General features: G+C 41.8%; 1 protein-coding gene across 9 annotated transcripts in view; it reads right to left on the minus strand.

The window, feature by feature from the left end:
* FOXN3 (forkhead box N3) overlaps positions 1-19442 on the minus strand; it is a 167292-nt gene that overhangs the window by 49935 nt on the left and 97915 nt on the right. For all 9 annotated transcript variants that reach the window (XM_015865304.2, XM_032444685.1, XM_015865299.2 and 6 more), the window contains exon 4: positions 17274-17338. In XM_015865304.2, the coding sequence (XP_015720790.1) occupies positions 17274-17338 (65 nt within the window). The remainder of the gene's footprint in view (positions 1-17273; positions 17339-19442) is intronic.

Below are 19442 nucleotides of genomic sequence, written 5' to 3' on the forward strand. Positions count from 1 at the left end.
GGGCAAGCTGGAGCTCCCAGCAGGAGCTGCGCATGTGAAGGTCACACTGCATGGAACTTGCCTTGCACAGAAGCCCAACAGAAATCCATGCGATGCACGAGCCGCTCCTGAACAGAAAGCTGTTAGAACAAGATCATTTTGCTTTCAATTGCTCGCCTCCTCCCCCATTTATCACTCAGTACACCTCTCTGTGCTAATTGCTTTTTAAACACTGCTCACACTTAAAATTCAGGCTCAGCCTATACCATTTATTTCCCAATATAACTTGATGTTCAAGAGTAAAACACATAATTACTGTATAAAAAGTTGTACAAATATAATTAAAAATAAGGTGGCAACTTTTTCCCCCCTACAATTCACTTTGCCACATACACGCCCTAATTAAGATTAAAGCTCCCAATTTATGCTAGTATTTCAGAAAGAACTCTCTGCTTGTTCAAACCACGGCTACATGAAAGGGACTTGTCAGCACTCAATTCCTACAGCAAACTCTCACTCCTTACAGATTGGAATGCAAAGAAAACCACTCATCAAGAACATTGGAAGTCTGAAGCCCCTGGGTGAGAGCTGCTGTAACCAGCAGACGCCCAGGGGTGCACCTGGCAGTTCATGTGATGGAGCTGAAATCCACTGCTGGGGTTTCTGTGCTCTGCAGACCAACAAACCAGCAACCAGCACTGTGCCAGGTGTGCAGTGCTGCACCAGGCTGCCACACACACGGTTCTAGCCCTCATGAGCAGCATCCCTGAAAGCCTTTATTCTGCGTTATCCCTTAAGCTCCAGTACAAAAGAAGGAAAGTAATTAAAACCTACATTCAGGCAAGGCAACACATCAATTCTGTTCCCTCCACCAACCCTAATAGCCAAGCAAAGCACAATATATGTATTTTTTCTCTGTTCTAGTCTGAAATTAAGGCTAGGGGTGAAAATGTCAGGTTTCCTTCCTAGAAAGAACTGGTAAACCTTTCCCAAGGACCTGTTGATACCAACACCCAGTAATGCTTGCTGAGAACACTGTCTTTTGCCAAAGATTCAAGTATGTGGAACCCATTTAGTTTTATTCTGCTGATGGCCACGAGAGAAAATGACTGCAGGAACTGGCATCGAGACTGGAGCACCATTATCCTGTGTTTACTGAACCCCGTGGCTATTTTTGTTCACACTTCTGGCAAACAAGAAGCTCTGTGCTTCACTGCAGTGCTTGGGGTTAACTATTCTTGCCAAATAGTTTTTTCAGGAAGAACTGAAGTTGCAAGGTGTGTTGGTTTTAGCTTCAATGTGGAAGTGGCAACTGTGGTAGGTGGAAGATTCATATGCACTCTTGACAGGTGGTCCCAAACTTTAAGCAGTTGGTATCTTACTTGAAGTGTTTAAGTGGAGATCCTGATAGCTGTTGATTGATCCCCACAGCAGCTACAGCACAGCTTCCTTGTAGATTTAAGTACTAACAGCAAAGTCGTCGCTTTATAACACTGGTACAAAGACATGTGCCGTCCTCTATGACTGCATCATTTAACTGGAAGAGATAGAAGAGACACGAGGCAAAAAAAAAGGGGGGGAAAATCATAGCTAGAAAAGCAAGACCAAAAAGCAGCAATTAGCTCGTGCTGTTTGCCCTGAGTGAATGGGTCAGTGTCTCCTAGAGGGGGCACATACCAACCCCCACACAGTAAACAACTCTGTTCTCAAACGCTGCCAACAACACGTGCAGCACCAATGCAGCAAAATGTCCATTAGGGGGAAAGAAACTTATCCTCGCAACAGATGCTGTGATTAAAATGGAAAGGGCTGTACAGCTACTCCTCATTTCACCCCAGAAGCAAATTGCTGAACTGTAATTAATGATCAGTTTATTAAATAAGCACCAAGCTTTTACGTCATAATTCTCCTAAAATCCTCGGCTGTTACATAACACGTAAGACTGAATTTACATGGGCTACTTTGATTCTGAAACATCAATGCTCGTTCATCCCGCAGAGACCCAGCAGGATAGAGTTTACCATCCCTTTTAAAGTCAAACACAATGTGATTTTACTTGCTCTTCGAGATTAGCTCAATGTTTGCACTTTTGTGTGTCAGATCAGTTTTAAAGACTCCCTTTCAGAAGTTCCTGGAACTCACTGTATTTATCACAGCAACAAAGCCACAGAAAAGGTCGCTTTGTTTTTATATGTTTGCTTTGTTTTCTTTGTAAAACTACAGTGGTTTCTGGCATCCTTTTCACAGGCACTTTTAACAGACCAGCACTCCAAACAAAACCAATCTGTTTCATCAGATTTTCTGAGTCCATATTGTGAAGAGACCACAGATTTGCCAGAGGTATGTCACAGTCATTATGCTCTGCTAATAAAGCTCACTGTAAAACTCTGCAGTGTAAATAGTTAATCCAAGCTAGTTCATGGAACACAATAAAAATAAGCAAGATCCTAGTAGTGTTATCATTACGCTTTCTAGGATACTACCAGACATCTCAGCCTCAATACCATCAGAGAGAAAAAAATCTCCAAGCTATGCTTGAAAACCCTTAATCCGTAGTGGAGCAAAGAATCAGTGGTTTCACAGCCCTTTCCACTACCTCCAGAGAACACGAACAAAGAACAAAACACCATCCTGTCAGCTCAGAGAGAGCCGTTCTGCTCTGCTACCCATCAATGCAGGGCATGATTAAGTCTTAATTCCTGGTGCCAGAGACTTCAGATACAGAAGTGAGCCATTCATTTCCAACCAGGATTGCACTTAGTGTGGAAAGCAAGGGGGTCCACAGAGAAGCCTGCTTGGATACTGAAGTTTATTCTGACTCACTTGGAAGGAAGATTCCTTTCTGTAACAATATATAAAAATCCATTATGTGGAGGCACCAGCAGATATTGATTTGTTTAAGGTAGGCTTCATGAAGAAGCAAGAAATACTTGGTTTGGCTGGCAATTCATATTAATTCTTGAAGTGGTAAATATTGCAGGCTTCAAGAGCCAATTCTATCCTTAAGATCTTTTGCACTCTGCTGTAGCCTAATCATTGAAGGAAAAGATACAAAGGTTCATAAATCAGAAAACTAAGTGAGGTATAACAAAGGAGGGTCCAGATGAGACAAAAATGATCTCTACCTGTTGTGGTTCTGATGAATATAGCCCACCTTAATCCAAAATCTAATTATTTGTATTACATTAGGAGAGTGGATTGCACTGAAATGCCTGGCCAAACCATATGCAGTTTCATATTTGGGGCACAGGGTTACTTTCCATTTCCAAATCCCTTTTAATTCCACACCAACATCTGTAACTTCCTTTTCCCATGACAGGAAATATTTATTCTGCAAAAGTTGAAAAATCAAGATCACTGCCTCTAAACTCTGTTATTTGGCTTTCATTATTATTCATTTGCTACACCTCAGGTCACTGCAATTACCAAGAACCCGATAAATTCTACAGTTTTTCAAGTGAGGAATGTTTTATGGGAGAATTGGTTTGTTGTTGTTTTTCGAAGTGGTATGTGCCTGTGTTCCATAAAAAGGCAAAGCAGCAAATAAAATACCAACAGAACCCAACTCTGCCAGTGCATGAGATCGCTCCACCCAAAAAGCAAAATATGGGATGCGACACAGAAGCAAGACTGCAAACAGATCAGACATGAATGCACTGTAATGTAAGGCAGCAAAGAAAGCAAAACCGACCCGGTAATGAAAAACATGCCTTCCATGTAAATATTTTCTGATAGAATGGGAACCTTGTTTCCACACTTAATCACCCAATCAGCTCCTCCTATAACACATCCACACTGGTTCCTGGTTAAAGCAGTCTTCAAGAAGAAGCATTAAAAAACATCTACAATCTTATAACTGCTTTGAAAATCAGGATACCAAAAATGCATTATTAAGTACAAAATAAAACCGATTCTGCCCCAAATATCTACATAAACAAAACCTCTCGCTAGAACGGGGAATATAATTTGGATCATTTGTTTCTGCACCATTCCTGGAGGCTGCATGGAGTAGACGTGTACAGCTCGCAATTTACTTCCAAAATACCCCCTAAGGAAAAGATCCTCTGAAAGATTTCCTAAATGCTCGTTTGTACACTATGTGTTTTAATTAACGTACAGAATAGAAATTACCATTTAGATAAGATAATGCTCCCCAGCCACCCCACCCTTGTTTCCTGAAACTCTGCCAGGTTTATCAGCCCCTCATCCACTCATTTTTCCTAGCAATCCTCAGGCCCCGGTTAGCATTAATTCAGCTGCAGTTGGAGAGTTTCTCCAAGGCACTCTCTTCAATTCCAAAGTGCACGAACTGCTTAATTTGAGTGCTCTGTGATTCAAGTACTTTAAATAGAAAAAATACTGCAGGAAATTACAGACTTGCTTATGTGACTGCTCCAATAGTTGCACAGACAAGTGAGCTGCACGCTCCAGCCAACAGTAAGGAATGCAAGGAAACCCCATAAACCCTTCATCTCCTGGCTGAAATTTCAGAGTTCATGTGCAGAAGTTGTAGAACCCACAATGGAGGGTGTCACAGGGAGAGCTGACCCGAACCCTACTCAGCAGCCAGGCCTGCAGAGAGGAGTCATGCAGATGATCAAGAGATAAAAAGATGCATTCTGGCCATGGACATACTAATGGGATTTACAACCACCTTACTCAGACAATCATCTTCTCTCCAGCTCCTTTTTCCTTTGGTGAAGTGTCAAATGTCTGTGTATCCTCTTTAACATCCCATACTTTTAGTCTCCTATGAAGAAAGCCCAATGTAGTAAACATCCAACACCAATAACATATGATAAATTTCTTACCATACAAGTATTCATTCAGGCCTCCCAAACTCAGCATTCAAAACAGAAAGGCAGATATTTCATTTTGCAGAGTGTTTCTTGACTATGATGGCAATTTCTCTTGATATAAATAAAGATGGGCTCAGGGATTCTGTGGCTCTTGCCACACTTGATGGGCTCAAAGTCTCCCTTTAAGCCCAGGGCACTGGTACTCACCCAAAGCAACTGAAAAGGCTGCTGTGCAAACTCATTAGATAATGCCTGCAAGGACTTTGAAGATACATTATAACTGTTCAGAGTTATTAGCACAATCCAAGTACAGTTTATCAATCGTGAAAATATTACACAGATTTTAAAGACTACACCTATTACAAGTGTAGTACATACATAAATATGTTACATTTAGATATTATACATTTTATGGTAAACAACTGTCACCATGATTTTCTGCAGAGTGCCCTATACATCTGAAATATGGACTGAATAAGCTTACGTATCATATACTGTACTTCTATTATGGTGGCCAGATTATTACTTCCTAAGAAATTCAAGTTTTCCTTGATAGCAGAAATTGACGCAAAATTTCAACTTCAATGAAGGAAACTATAAACTATGATACCAACATGCACAATGGGCAGAGGCAAGTGGAATAAACACCCGAATAAAGAACTAAGTAGAAGAACAAGCTTTCTGCTTTAAACAGATACCTTTACCTCTGAGAAAATTCTAGATTTTACAGCGGGCACTCAAAAATTCTTTTTCATTTCACTTTTATAGCATTTCTGCTAATTAAATAGCAAACTAATTTCACCCTATGCAGAGAACTAACAGTTCACGTTTTCTTTACAAATAAGGAACCCAAATAAAAATCACAAGGGTGGAAAATCTACCTACAAAGAACGAAACTTAAATCCACTTGAAAGGTAAATTACTTAACATGGCAAGATATAACCAGATTTATAGTAACCCACTAAATTAAGATTTCTCAGTTCATGTAGTGATTAAAGGAGGAGACTAATGTAAAAAATATATATGTGACATGATTATACAGTAGAAAGAACTGCATTCTGAAGTACACAAAACAGGAGAGATTAAATTTGCATTGAAAGATTTGATTATTTTTTTTTAGACCTGTCATCTACTTACAGTAGACAAATCACTACCAATAGCTAATTAACCTCACTGACAGGCAGCTCTGTAAGGAGAATATATTACCGCACAACAGCAGTTTGACATGTTTCAGCAAGTGCAGAAGAAATATGACTTGTGAAACCACCACCACCACCACACAGCAGTGCTGTGAAAGCTGGGACAAATCTTTGTGTTGGTCTAACAAGAAGAGCATGTTGAAATCTTCCCCCACTTCACAATTTGTCCTGAATTCGTTAGTATTAGCTAAATCATGAGTCATTTTGTAAACTTAGTGCTCTGCATTGAACTGTTCATTTCCAGCTCACAGAATCCAAGCAAAGAATGTACATTAAAATCTGAGACAGGTGAGCTAGACACAATTGGACATTTCTAAAAACATCTTTAGTCCTAACCACAACTCATCCCACCTAGTCCTCAGCACCATGTTTCTCCTTCCATGAATCTGAAAGTTCTTTTTCAAATTGCTTAAAACTGAGTCTCTTTGAGAGGTCATCTGGCTCTACCGTTTGTGGGGCACTCCTAACACTGGGGACCTCACTGGCCTCCAACAGGGCTGACCACAGCTCCCAGCCATGCCATCTGAAACCATCAGCCTTCTGCCCAGGGAAACTCTGCTCTTGAACTACTGAGAGAATGAGAAAACTCCAATATGGAGAGCTACATTACTTTAGGATCTGTTTTCACACAAAAGACCCGCTCTAAGGTACATTTTTGGCTTATTATCATTTTAAACCAATCTTCAGCGTAAAAGATTATTACTGAAGCACTCTAAGTACCGCCACAACGTCAACATTTCTTCAGATAAATAAGAAGAGATGCTTTTAGTTAGGCTGATAGTACACTACCACCACCTTAGGCCACTATACAGCATCTGTGGATTGCTGAAGAGCCGTTCAGCAGACTTGTAAACTTGCACATTTCATTTGGGCTTTTTACATTTCATTTTTCTCCACTTTAAAAATAAATCTTTAAGTTCTGTTCTTGCAGTTAGCCACAGAGAAGTGAAGTATCAGTCAAAAATTCAGCAATGCTTATTCTGGAAGTTTTGCTCACTGTCCTCTGAAGAGCAGGCGCTAAGGGCTACCTGGAAGAGCTTAACGAGTCAGTCTTTGGGAAACTCCTCAGGTGAAAGGCAGAGGGGGCATCTCTAAAGACAGCTGGCAATTCATAAAACATTTACAACACAAATCTCCATACCACTGACCTATTTGCACCTGCAGCTCTGGTTAAGACCATAACTGCTGATCTTGGCAACACAATTTCAGAAGGATTCATTGCAGAAATCTGCCAGGTCTTGTTCTTTAGAAGTCATTGGAGCTTTGCTAATCCAGGGTGACTGAACAGAAAAGCCATGGAGCCATGACCTTGCAATACTGCCTAGTCACTGGATTTTGCTCCCATCAAGTTCTGCCCCTTGCCATTTCTGCCTTCAAGCACTAAGCAGTTCATCAGATTGTACTGAGAAGCCAAGGGCTTACTGGGTGCCTTAAGCATCAATTTGAGTAGACAGTACCAAGCTGCTTCTCTTGTCTTCTGGTATGAAACTGCACCCTGAACACCCATGTGCACACAGGTTACCCTGTTGGGATTAATTCTGGTCAAACCATTGAAATCAAGTATCAGCGTTGTTCTCCTGAACCACTGCTGTTCTCCAGACACATCAAACCCCTGCTCAGACACCAAGTCATGCATTTCAGGCCTTGTGTTCTTACACCTACTATGGGAGGCTTCCTTTGCAGGTAAAGAGTAGGAACAGCTGTATCTGTGCGAGATACTGTACCCTATTAAAAGAAGCAGGCAAGTTACCAACATAGAAAAGGAAGGAAGGGAGATGAACCAAATTTATAGCACGAAAAGGGTTACTTCCCTGTATGACTACAGATTTATATGTACATGCTCAATAAATTTGATCACATACATTTACATTTAAACAAATTTGTTTAAATATACACACAGATACAGACATTTGTTCACGTGGCTGATCAGGCTGTCTGGCCTTAGTTATTTTATCTTTGCCTCCCAAGAGAAACAATTTGCTCTTCTTGTTTCAGGAGAAACAACTTATTTGTTAGTATCAGAAACCCGAATGATGGAACTCAACATGTGTTTCACAAAGCAGCATATCCTATTATGAAGAAAAACAACAAGTGCATTCATATAAAACAAAGAAGCTCTGTTTAAAAGCTTCAGTGCAGCGATGTACTGTAGAAATATGAAATTAAGAAATGCAGTAAGTGTTCTTAGCATCTATATTACAATTGTGCATATGGACAGAATTCAGGAGTGGACTTTCCCACTGTTCTATGAACAACTTTAATTTCAATTTCACCATATCCTTCTGCATTAGAGAGCAGCGTGATGGACCAGATATAGAAATAAATACTGTCAGAGAGGAAGTGAACTTACTAGCTTTATTTTATGCAGTTGCAACCACTGAGAGACTTTGACCTTTAAAAAGAACTAAAACTTTGAGGAAAAAAAAAGCACATAAAAGGAATCTTATAATGGTATTTCCAAATTGACGGAAGCTGTCCCAAGATAGCTCGAATACAACATCATATTTTCTTTGCTAATTTGTGGTCAGTATTAAAAGCATTAACAAGAGGATCAATTATTTAAAAGCTTAAAAGTCTTAAGAACTTCTGCCAAAGATCACAAAAAGGGGAATTTATCTCCTGCTGATTTAGGAGGACTGTTTAAAGAATGCATCCTTCAGGATGCAAATACAACTTTCTTTTAAACGAGAGAGGAATGAGAGGAAAAAGTGTTGTACTTACTGGAGGCTCATCTTCCCAGGATAGCTTCAAGGATTACTTGCCCCAAAAGGAGTCCCAGATTCAGTTTTTGGGTTTCTGAACATGCTTTACTTCTAATGATAAAGGGAAACCTCCCCCTTCCTTCCCTCTTGAAGCCCCAATTCAGTTTCAAGTCTGCTATAAACTGCAGCAAAATAAAGCAATGTGTGAAAACGAACTTCAGTGACCCCAGAGCTCTGCATACTGTCAAGTGTACAACTGAAGAATTTCTTGTGGTTAAGTTTTATTCCAGTATCTTAAACCAACTGTTTTTTCCACATTCAGCTTCAATAACACACAGCATGAAGTGTGCATACTGCTTACCACCTTTACACTTTAAGATACTCTGTAGTGTTCAAGTGACACTAGGCTCACTTAGCAATATGCCATTTCCACTAATTTACCATTTCTTGTTGATGCTTAAGAAATGCCTTTTATGGAACCAAAAACCTACCAACCTTTAACCAGCACTATCACAATCAGCTCGGACCAGCAGGCAGAAATTCTATGCATGTTGGAGAGGAACACTTATTGCCAGTGTTAACCACAGACACCGCAAAGACAAAAAACACAAGACATAAACATCTCTCAGATTTGACCACCGTCGCTGCTTCTCCCATAACTTTGTTCTTCGGTTTACCGGCTGGGAGTCTGCCGAGGGCTGTCTAACTGCCCACGACAGAAGAAAGTCCAAGCATAAGAGCTTATTAAGAACTCCCAGAGTTCTCCTTTTAATTCTCTCAGTGTAGCTATGTCTCAAGGAACCTGACGTGCTGTCAAGGAATAGCCCAACTTGACAACAGCTTTCCTTGTTCATTGCAAACTACACACCACCAGAACTGCTCAGTGACACAATTGCAAAGCTGTTCTTATTTTAGTCATCTCCACGTAAGGCACAGACGTATGCCTCTCTCGTGGCTGTACTTTTGAGCAGAATCTACAGTTATGAAAGCCAAGATTACTTCTAATACAAGCCACCTTCACAGCGAAGGAATGCCAAACAGTAGCAGGCTCTCAGCACGGAGCATATGCTCCAGCTCATCAGCCCAAAGATCCTGATGGCAACAATCACAGTGATTTTACAGTTCTGGAAATCTTTACATACTGTACTGTGTCCTGTGTTACTGCATGCATGCTACTGCTTGTTTCTAACCACGGCCTGCTCAGAGCACTGCTGCTCTAATAACACCACTAGGCCACATCCCTGATGTGGGCTGCTGACCCCTCCTGCTCCAACCCAGCCCAGTTGGAGGTGGGCCGGTCCCACGGACAAGACAAGTTTGACACAAGCTGCTGGCAGACTTCTCTGCGGGGACCATGGCCAGCACTTCTCAATTACCAGCAGTCCCTGGGAGATGCTCACTGTGCCCCAGGCATGCAGAAATGGCTTGAGTAGGGAGCTGGGAGCAGGGCCTAGAGGGAAACAAGGAACACTGGGGTATACAGGCTGGCAAGGAGCACTGAGCAGGAGCTTGCTAAGATCAGCTCAGTCATTTAGCAGTGTCCCTAGAGCACAGCTACCTGCAGATGAGCTTGGCACTGACCTGTGCAAGGAGCAATCCCTCCTGACTCACCCTCTAGGCTCTGAGAAGCCTCTCCTTTCCTCTCCTCCCTACACTATTAACTGGGGCAGCCATGCCAGGCCACAGGGACTTGCAGAAACAGTCATTCCTCCCTCCCGCGTGTACTTCCAAGTGCCATTTTACTGCTGCTGCTCATGCTGGAGGCAGGGCAGCTGTACCTCTGTGCCCATGCATGGCAGCATGACTGGCCTGCAGCAGGCACCCACACCCTCCAGTTGTCACGGAAAGTAAACAAAGGCAGTAAACTCTGTCCCGAGTCACCCAGGAGCAAGAACTTCAAAGTCGCTGTGAGGGACTGTTGCAAAATACACAAACTTATCTGCACAGATAGCAGAAATGTCTGTGCAGATCTAAAAGGCAAGTCACCAAGTTTCAACAGAGTAGGGCTTAAGCTTATCTTAAACGTGAGCTAACATGAACAAGACCTGTCTGCTGCACTTCAGCCTTATTCCCCTTCAACTTCAAAGCCAAAGGTGGCTCAGGAGTCCTGCACCTGGGAAACACGAGCAGGCAGCTGCCACATTTCCCCCCATTACACACATTAACACAGCCACACTTTGGGCACTTACTAAATCACAGTTTTGGCAACTGTCTTACACACCTCAGCAGAAAAATAAGAAGACAATTGACGTGCTATACACTTAATACATAGCACCCTGTTTACGAGTATACCACACAGAACGCAAACAAAAATGTCATGCCAAAGTGACTGTTTCTGTTAGGATCACTTCAAAATGCTGTCTGTGGCTGGTACCATCTATTGAATGCACACAGTGTTTCCAAACCCGAACACAAACACGAGTCCCTGCCAGCACCCTCAGGACTCCAAGCAGCCCAGCCAGGGCTTTACCCACTTTCTCAAACAAAGGCGAGCTCTGCTGTTCAAATTACTCCCTTTGGGACATGCTGTACAACCCCTCTGACTTCATTTTACTTCTTTGGTAATACCACTGCAAACACACTGAATGCTAATAATAAATAAATTATTCAAATATTCCATCTCCACGGAGGCAGCATGTGAATCATCTTCCTGATAGGGAACTCCTGAAGAAGCTGTCAGGTCCCCTTCACTTGGCAGGGGGGAAGCTGATTTAAATAATTATGCACTGCGAATGAAAACTGATTTACTGTAACAAGATAGTAGCTTTGCTGTTAATTCAATGGGCTGACCAAAGCCAAGACATCAGCAAATGGAGAACATTCACAGATAGCACAGTTGAAAGAAGGGTGGGGACAGGTGCTCAGAGAAGAAAAATGTGAAGAGAAAACATGGTGAAGTCACCAAGTTTGGGACCCTTCCAAAGGCAGAACACTGCTGAACTCAGCTGGACACTCAAAACACCAGAGCTCCACAAAACAGTCATTTATGGAGTTAACAGTCAATCTCCATGCATATCTGTAAAAGTAAGGGGCCCAATGGAACTTCAAGAGGAAAAAGACACTGCAAAAGCTAAGAGTTATGTTCCCTGCTGCATAAAGTTATTCCATTAGCAAAGCATCAAAACAAGATACAGAGCCAGTGTCTGCCGACTGACAGCTCTGGGCATTGAGAAGCACTGTTATTACCACCCCACTCAGAAGTACTCAGATTGCTGGGAAATACGAGACTCAAATGCATGTTAGAAAATGAACATTCAGTTAGAGTTGATCATAAGGATCTTGCCCAAGGTGAATTATAGATCAGAGCACCTGAATCTACCAATGGAATGCTCTGCTTCCCTTTTATAGTATTGTGGGCCTCTCTTCTCATGGCCATCATTACATTCATGTCCTACCAACATTAATGTATTTGTAATAAAAATGATACCTTGCCTTGTTTCTTTTCCTTTGCACATCTAGGTAGCATTTCTTTCCTCTAAGCCTGGATTTCTGTTCAGATGCAATAAGTTACATGCACATGACACTTCTCTTGTCCTTCAGCTCTCCCCAGCCCCTGCCCTCCCCACCTCAGCATCTGCAGCCCTGCGCCCGAGGACAGTCTGCACCTATCCCCACTGTCTCGGATTGCACTTGCCCTGCTCATGCAGTAGGAAGAACAGGTGAATTTCCACCACTACAAAGAAGCCCATGTGGCATTTGCTGGTGGATGCTAAGCTACGCACTCCAATTTTTCATGGTATTAGAGAGAGAACACAGGTATCTTCTTACAGCCCTGCTGCCAGCTTCCATCTTAAACATACTGAGAGCAAGTCCCTCCAGGCCTCTCCCGAGAAAAGACTGAGTACCTGCTATTGGAATCACTTCTCCAGAGAAACTGGTCTTACTTCTGTCATGCATTTCCTGCTGTGTCACCACTAGCACAAAAAGCAGACTGAACACCTTGATTTATAAGAGCAGACAATTCTAATTTAGCCTTTATAAGGGAAACCAGGAACAGTTGCACCCTTCTCCCTCCTCCCACTGGCTTACTTCCACTTCAGTAAGTGCTTCTATTAATAGCCGATACTTGGAAACATGAAGTCCCAAATCTGCTCTCTTACTTCCCACAATGATTCACTCTCTGGACGATGGATTAAATGGGAATTTGCTCATGTCAAGGATTCTCATGTTTACTAAAGAAAGAAAACATCTCTGTATGAATGTGCAGATGTGTTCATGAATGAATGGGCACCCCAGCTCTCACATGGGTCTTCTCAGAACCAGTCTGCACATGTTTTGAACAAATACACTTTCTAAATAACAGATATAGTTTTTTAGCTCTCTCACATGTATTTCCATGTTTTGGCTATCTCCTGAAAGTCTCATGTTATAGTCATATCAAACAGCAGTACATTAAAACGTGTGTATCTTTGACTGAGGCCAATCTTTTTTTTTTTTTTTTTTTTTTTTTTTCCCCACCTTTTCTAATTAAAAAGGTTTCACTAAAGGCAAGCTCCCTGAAAGGGTGGCAGCTCAGTGAACGCAGAAATCCTGTGCGCAGATGCAAGCCAAGGTCTGCAAGAAACACTTCACATCTCTAGAACAGCATGAGTTTGATGTTGCATCCACAGGCAGCAGATTTAAATGGTGCTGGTCATCAGCAAGTGGAGGAACTTGCTCACACAATAAGCAGACTGAATGGGGAGATCACGGCTGTGCCCCCAGCTGACCAGAACTGGTGAAGCACAGCAGGTTCCTCACTAACATGAAAAAGGACTTCTATATGGTAGGTGTGATGGAGCATTGGAACACCTTCTCTGGATCTCTTCTCTGGAGATATTCAGGACCCCACCTGGACATCTACTTATGTGACCTATATTGTAGGGCACCTGCAAGCAGGGGGCTTGGACTTGATGGTCTCCTGAGGTCCCTTCCAACCCCTATGATCCTGCAAAGCAGTGCTCCCAGCTGGTAACCCAGTCACACTGAGGAGAGCCATCTCTGCACTCAGCCTCATGAGCAATAGGGCACGAATGACCCAAGGTCATTTCCTTCTACTAGGAGATGAAGAATCACTCACGCTGCTGCCACAAAGATCTGCTTCTGGTGGGCTTTGGCCAGAAACCCAAGACCCAAGAAGTGCATTAAGCCTGGCAGGCATATGCTTGCCTTAAAGCACAGAGTGTTGTCAGTGTGCTGTCAGTGTGCTGACCAGCCATGGGGTTCCTCCATTTCCCAGGGCAGCTTCTGCATCTCTCACACTCCTGCTACAGTTCTCCGCAGAGTAGGAACTGCAGCCAAAAACCTCAGCTTACAAAGCACAGCATCCTGTTTTCCTGTCAGCTGTAAATATACCCAGAGGCACCATCTCTGGACACTTCCCTGAAACCCAGTACAGAAAACATTTGATACAAGAAGACACAGTAATACGTTGTGTTTAGTTTTAGTGTGAGAGCAAATGAAACAAAGAGCAGTGAGTTTCAAGTATGATTTTTTTTTTTTTTATCAAAATGGAAGTTTTCTCTTCAACTAACAAACAAAATCCCTCCACAGATCTTCATCTTCTAGCAGGTGGCACCTGCCTGGGAAGCCCTTCATAGACCAGATACATCTTTTTACAGGTGGCATTCCCACAGCTGAAATTTATGTATGACTGCTATTAAAGATTATGTTAAAGATGTCTTTTTAATTTATCCTGGGAGAACGTTAGATATACTGACAGCAAAATAGTTCTATAATTGCAATTGATTTGCATCCTCAAGGTGATATCCTAAGCTTAAAACTCAAGACCCATGCAAAGGAATAAAACAGAGCTTATCCAAACAGAATACATGAGTTTCAAGGCCTTCAAATTAATGAGAATACATCCGTACCTATCTCACCCAGTACAAGTTCCTGAAGAGTTTAGTACACATCCACATTAAAGACTTCCTCGTGCTATGAATTTTATGAAATAAAAAGAGATACGTGAAAACAGATGAAAACAGGAAAAAACAGTGGGAACAAAAGCTATTGATAAAGAAGGTGAAAAGAAAAATAAGCTATGATTTGAAATAAACAGCACAACATGTACAATGAGTTACAGACTCCTATGTAGAAAAGGTAAAGCAGTAAGAGCAAAATGCTGTACTTCTTTGTCTTGGGAATCCTGAAGGCCAGAGTGCAGCAAGCTCCTTGGATGTATAAATCAGTTATGAGAGGAGGCATTAGAACCTGCTATGGCTGTTGTCCTACCTGTATTACATACTGCATGGGGTTTCATGAGAACACCAAAGAGCAAAATGATACAGGATACAATTCTCATCTAGTATAGGAGCTCAACATTTTAAATAGCACCAGTAACTTGCTCAATGGTAGATGTATCATTTGTTTGTTTTGATATGAAAGTTAATGCTCAGAACCACAGTAGCATGATCCTCATAAAACAGACTGAGGTAGCCATCTCATACCTAATAAAATTACAGTCAAAATGAACACAGCATATATATTTTGGGAGATGTGTTCAAAATTATTCAGCGAAGTACAGGACAGAAAGGTACAGAGAACTAATCCTGCTCACATCAAAGACTTTACGGACACAGAATTGATCTCCTGATCCTTGGAGAAGCACATTCAATCTTTCATAATGGTTGAGTTCACTTCGCCAAACAGGTCAAGTATACAACAAATGGAAACCAGGAGCACCTGCTAGTCTTCCTTGGCTAAAAAGTACTACTTATGTTGCAGAAAAACAGTATTATCTTTAACAACTCAGCAGAAAGGTGGTATGGCAAGCGCACATATTACATTTACTAACATTTCAGAATTCTTCAATATTAATACCAGTAACACTTGCTGAACTTTCTTTCCACAAGTAGTAAAATATGTATTGAGTAAAAATACTTCAAAAAAACCATTTGTCACCCAAACTTTTGACAATCAAACAGCAGTGATATAGCCTGAAACTGGTATGTAAGTCAGCATTTCATTCCTTCACTTGAATGAAGCTGGATATAAGCACATAAGAGTTCAAGTTGGCTGGCTTTCCCACTTGTAGCAGCAACTCAGGATGCCAACTCACTTACAGGTCTTGACATTAGTTGCTTGGAAAAGCAGTCACCTCTCTCTTTTTCACTATTTCTTTAATATGAGGATTTCTTTTCTTATTTTTTTCCCCTCTTATTTAAAAAGACATAGAAGAGTAGAAGAGAAGAAAAGAGAGTGGCAAACAGCATGCTTTTTTTTTGGCAGAAGGTTTTGAGCAACAACTGAGGCAGTGAGGACGACAGAAATAGCTGTACTTAGCTCCTGGACATCTTGCATCATATGAAGAAGTAAAACACAGCCATACAAACTTGACAGAGCAGCTTACATTTTATGAATTGGAACCACAAAAACTGCATATGTGCAAGTAGACATTTAAAACAGCTAAACAGCCAAATGAAACCTATCTATTCACAATAGTTTCTTTTCTTTAAAAAAGGAATCAATAACAAAATTCCAAGACTACAAAGATAGCAGATCTACCCTACTGAAATCAAATTCAAAGGCTGCCAAGCTCCACAATTTATACTGTTCAGAAATAATCCCAATGCCTTCATGCATCTAAAATACATATGACCAAACCTCAGCATAAGCATTAGATAACAGATGCAAACTGATGCAAACTCCTAGATATGTGCAAGGAATCACTTGAAAAATATTCTTAGGTGAACCACAAATGCTGGACTAGTTCGGCATGCAGAAGGTGAGTAGCGCTGCCTGCCAATTATTCACCTGTGGGCCTGGTTATGAGTAATGCTTTGATTTAGGTAACTTGATAAATGTTTGGGGGATATTACACAGCATTTTCTGCCAGAAAAAAAAAGCCATAGAACCCTTGGCACCATGTGAATTAACAGAAAATTAAGACACTTCATGGACAGCTGCTTGAAAAGACCATAAAACCATCTTAGATGGCGTAAGTTACTTCTGCACCATACACAAATGTGCAGAGTCTGGAGTAATAGCGTTCTTCACTTCCCTTAAGAATGACGGTAGTTCCACATGCTCAGCAGCAGAAATATAAACACACTTTGCAGTGAGTAATGATATTATCCATCTAAATAAGATATTCTACATTCCTCTGCAAAGGTAAGCACCCTTACACATGGTAGCTTTCAGGAGACAGATACTCTGTTACTGTTTATCCGCTAGAGCTCCACTACCCATCTTTGGGCACCTTTAGATAAAGCACAATTTGGGGGTAAAAGAAAGGACATCTCACAAAGAACAGCCCTGCTTCATCCACACAGCTAAAAGCAGGGCTACTGGAACATTTCGTTCTGGGCATTCTTTATTCCACAAAGGTAAAAAAAAAACCACCCCAAAACAAAAAATCTTTGCCATAATACACCATAAGCAAATTAATAATCTGAGGAAAGAAACAAAGCAGCAACTTTTATAGACTACACTCACTTTATGTAGTGAATCATCATTCTCAAGGCACCAGATGCACAGTAAAGGAAACAGATTAAAGGAAACAAAAACAGTTGGTTACTTGTTGCCCAGTGAATATTACAAAAGCTGTCCAGTTTGCAGGTACAGATATAGGTTACGTAGAACAGTTACTCCAAGATGTAGCATCCATCACCTACCTTGCAGAAGAGCTCCATTTCTCTTGAAAAAGGTGCTTCCTGGCCAAATGGGTGGACCTGATGTGCTAAAGGTAATAAGAAATAAGTGTGAAGAAAACCTCATTCACATTAAATAATTAAATGTTTCTATTTATATAAATTCCATTTTGTTTTTACAGCTAATGCAACTTCATGGCGTTTCTGCCTTCAAGCAAGAGACTAAAAATTCTCTTTAAAAATAGGTTAATTCCATTCAAGATGCATTCTCTTCATAAGAAGAACAACTCAGCACAGCACACACCCGCACTTTCATTTAGATGAAGGAAGAAAAAGGTTATTTGGAATAAATAATGATAAAAAGCAAACCGAGTTCAAAATTTTTTCAATTTTTTTCCGAATTCTCAGTACAGCAAATTATATGCTTTTTCCCACACCACCCACTAAAATGCAGGGAACTCAGGGTTCAGAGATAGGTCAGAGGCCCCGACCGGAGCCACACAGCCCATATCTCTGTGTTCCACATTCCCCAACCAGCCCTGATGCAGCCCAGCACCACCAGCAGCTCCAGCCATGTGCCTTCATGGCACACCAGGCCCCATGGAAATAAAGAAAGTACCCACAGCTGAACACAAAACTTCCCAGACAGAAAAGGCTACCTGGCTCCTTCCCTAACCAAGCAGATCTGTCTGACAGCCCATCTTCCTCCTGCCAAGCTCAGCGCCCCAGGAAAGCCCCTGGCAACGCCTGTGAGAAATAGCTAAAATCATAGGAAAGGTGTTAGAACACTGCTGAGGCAGGTGGAAGGGACAGGCTTCCACGGACCTCCCCTACGGTTGGGAAACAGGCTTCCAAATGAGCCCTCTAACCTTGAAGATAATCATATGTGTTTTACTGCATGAAGTTTTTACTGAAGTTACTATCACTAAAGTACATGACCAGTACAGCAGTAATCACCCTGCTCCCAAATTCTAGCAGAAATTAAAAGCAAGGGACTAAATATCCCTCATTAAGATCAATGTAAGGCAACTCTGCCTCTGCAGGTAACCCCCCTTGCCCTTTGAAAAGCCCCACGTGCTGCTTCTGCTGCTACCTTTGTCCTTTGTCTACCACTCCAGGCAACAAGATGGAAAGCAGATGCTACCTGTTGCATTCAGGGAATGAGCAAAGTTTTGCTAAAATGCCATATGCTGAAAAGAAACCCTCTATTTTTACAATCATTCTGCAGAGACTCTTGTGCTAACATATAAATCTTCAGCGCGTGGCTTATTTCAATAAAGTGTTAAAATACAGACCATAAAAGGATCCGTGGCAATTACAGGAGTAATAAAAACCTGAACAAAAAGGGGACTTCAGAGACACAGAGAGAGAGACTGAAATGACCAAAAAGAAGTTAAGTAGGCCTACATTCAGAAGAGCTAGAGTGCACTGGGGCGTGCACTTGTCTGAATGCACACACTCACTTCACAGGGCTTAATATAACTGATTGTTTGCATTTCCTATAGTGAGCGCCAGCTCCTCAAGTGCAGCTCCTCAGCTCACACAAAGGTCAAGGGCTGCTGAGGGCGTTTGTGCTCCTGTAAACAGGCTCGATGCTTTCTACCACGGTGAGTCCGGGGCAATGTGTAGGGCAGGAGCCAACAGGCTGCGAGTGGGCAATGGTGGAGCAGCCCTCTGACTGCACCCTACATACTCCCCCTCCTGTACCCCCTTACTTCACCCGCTGCTGCCTCAGCAACGAGGCCTTGCAGCGCTGCGCCTCCATGCATCTTCAAATCCTAATGGTGCTGGTGGAGCTGAGAACAGGAGCAGTGACAAAAACCCAGGCTGCTACCTGGTTCTGGCTGGGAGTGGGTTAAAGAGGAGAAGGATAACCATATATTTGAATAGACAAAATGTTTCCACCGAAGAAACAAAGCAATAGTGATTTATCTTATTTTCCAACTTGGAAGGCCCAAGGCTCTTGTAAAAAAAAAACAAAACCTCTGATTCAGCACAAACCCGCAAGCTGAGAAAATTAACTGTGCCTTCCCAGGGAAGGAAGCTGAAGAATTCAAGCATGTAAATAATGTAGGCAGTGACTGGTCGGGCCTTTCAAACAACCAACTCCTGTGGTTGTGGGGCTTTGCTGAAGTTCAGTTGTACCGGATCAATGCTGGAGAAATCATCTTCCATTCGCAAACTTTTGCCTAT

The sequence above is a fragment of the Coturnix japonica genome, chromosome 5 (genome assembly GCF_001577835.2).
Source record: "Coturnix japonica isolate 7356 chromosome 5, Coturnix japonica 2.1, whole genome shotgun sequence".
NCBI lineage: Eukaryota > Metazoa > Chordata > Aves > Galliformes > Phasianidae > Coturnix > Coturnix japonica.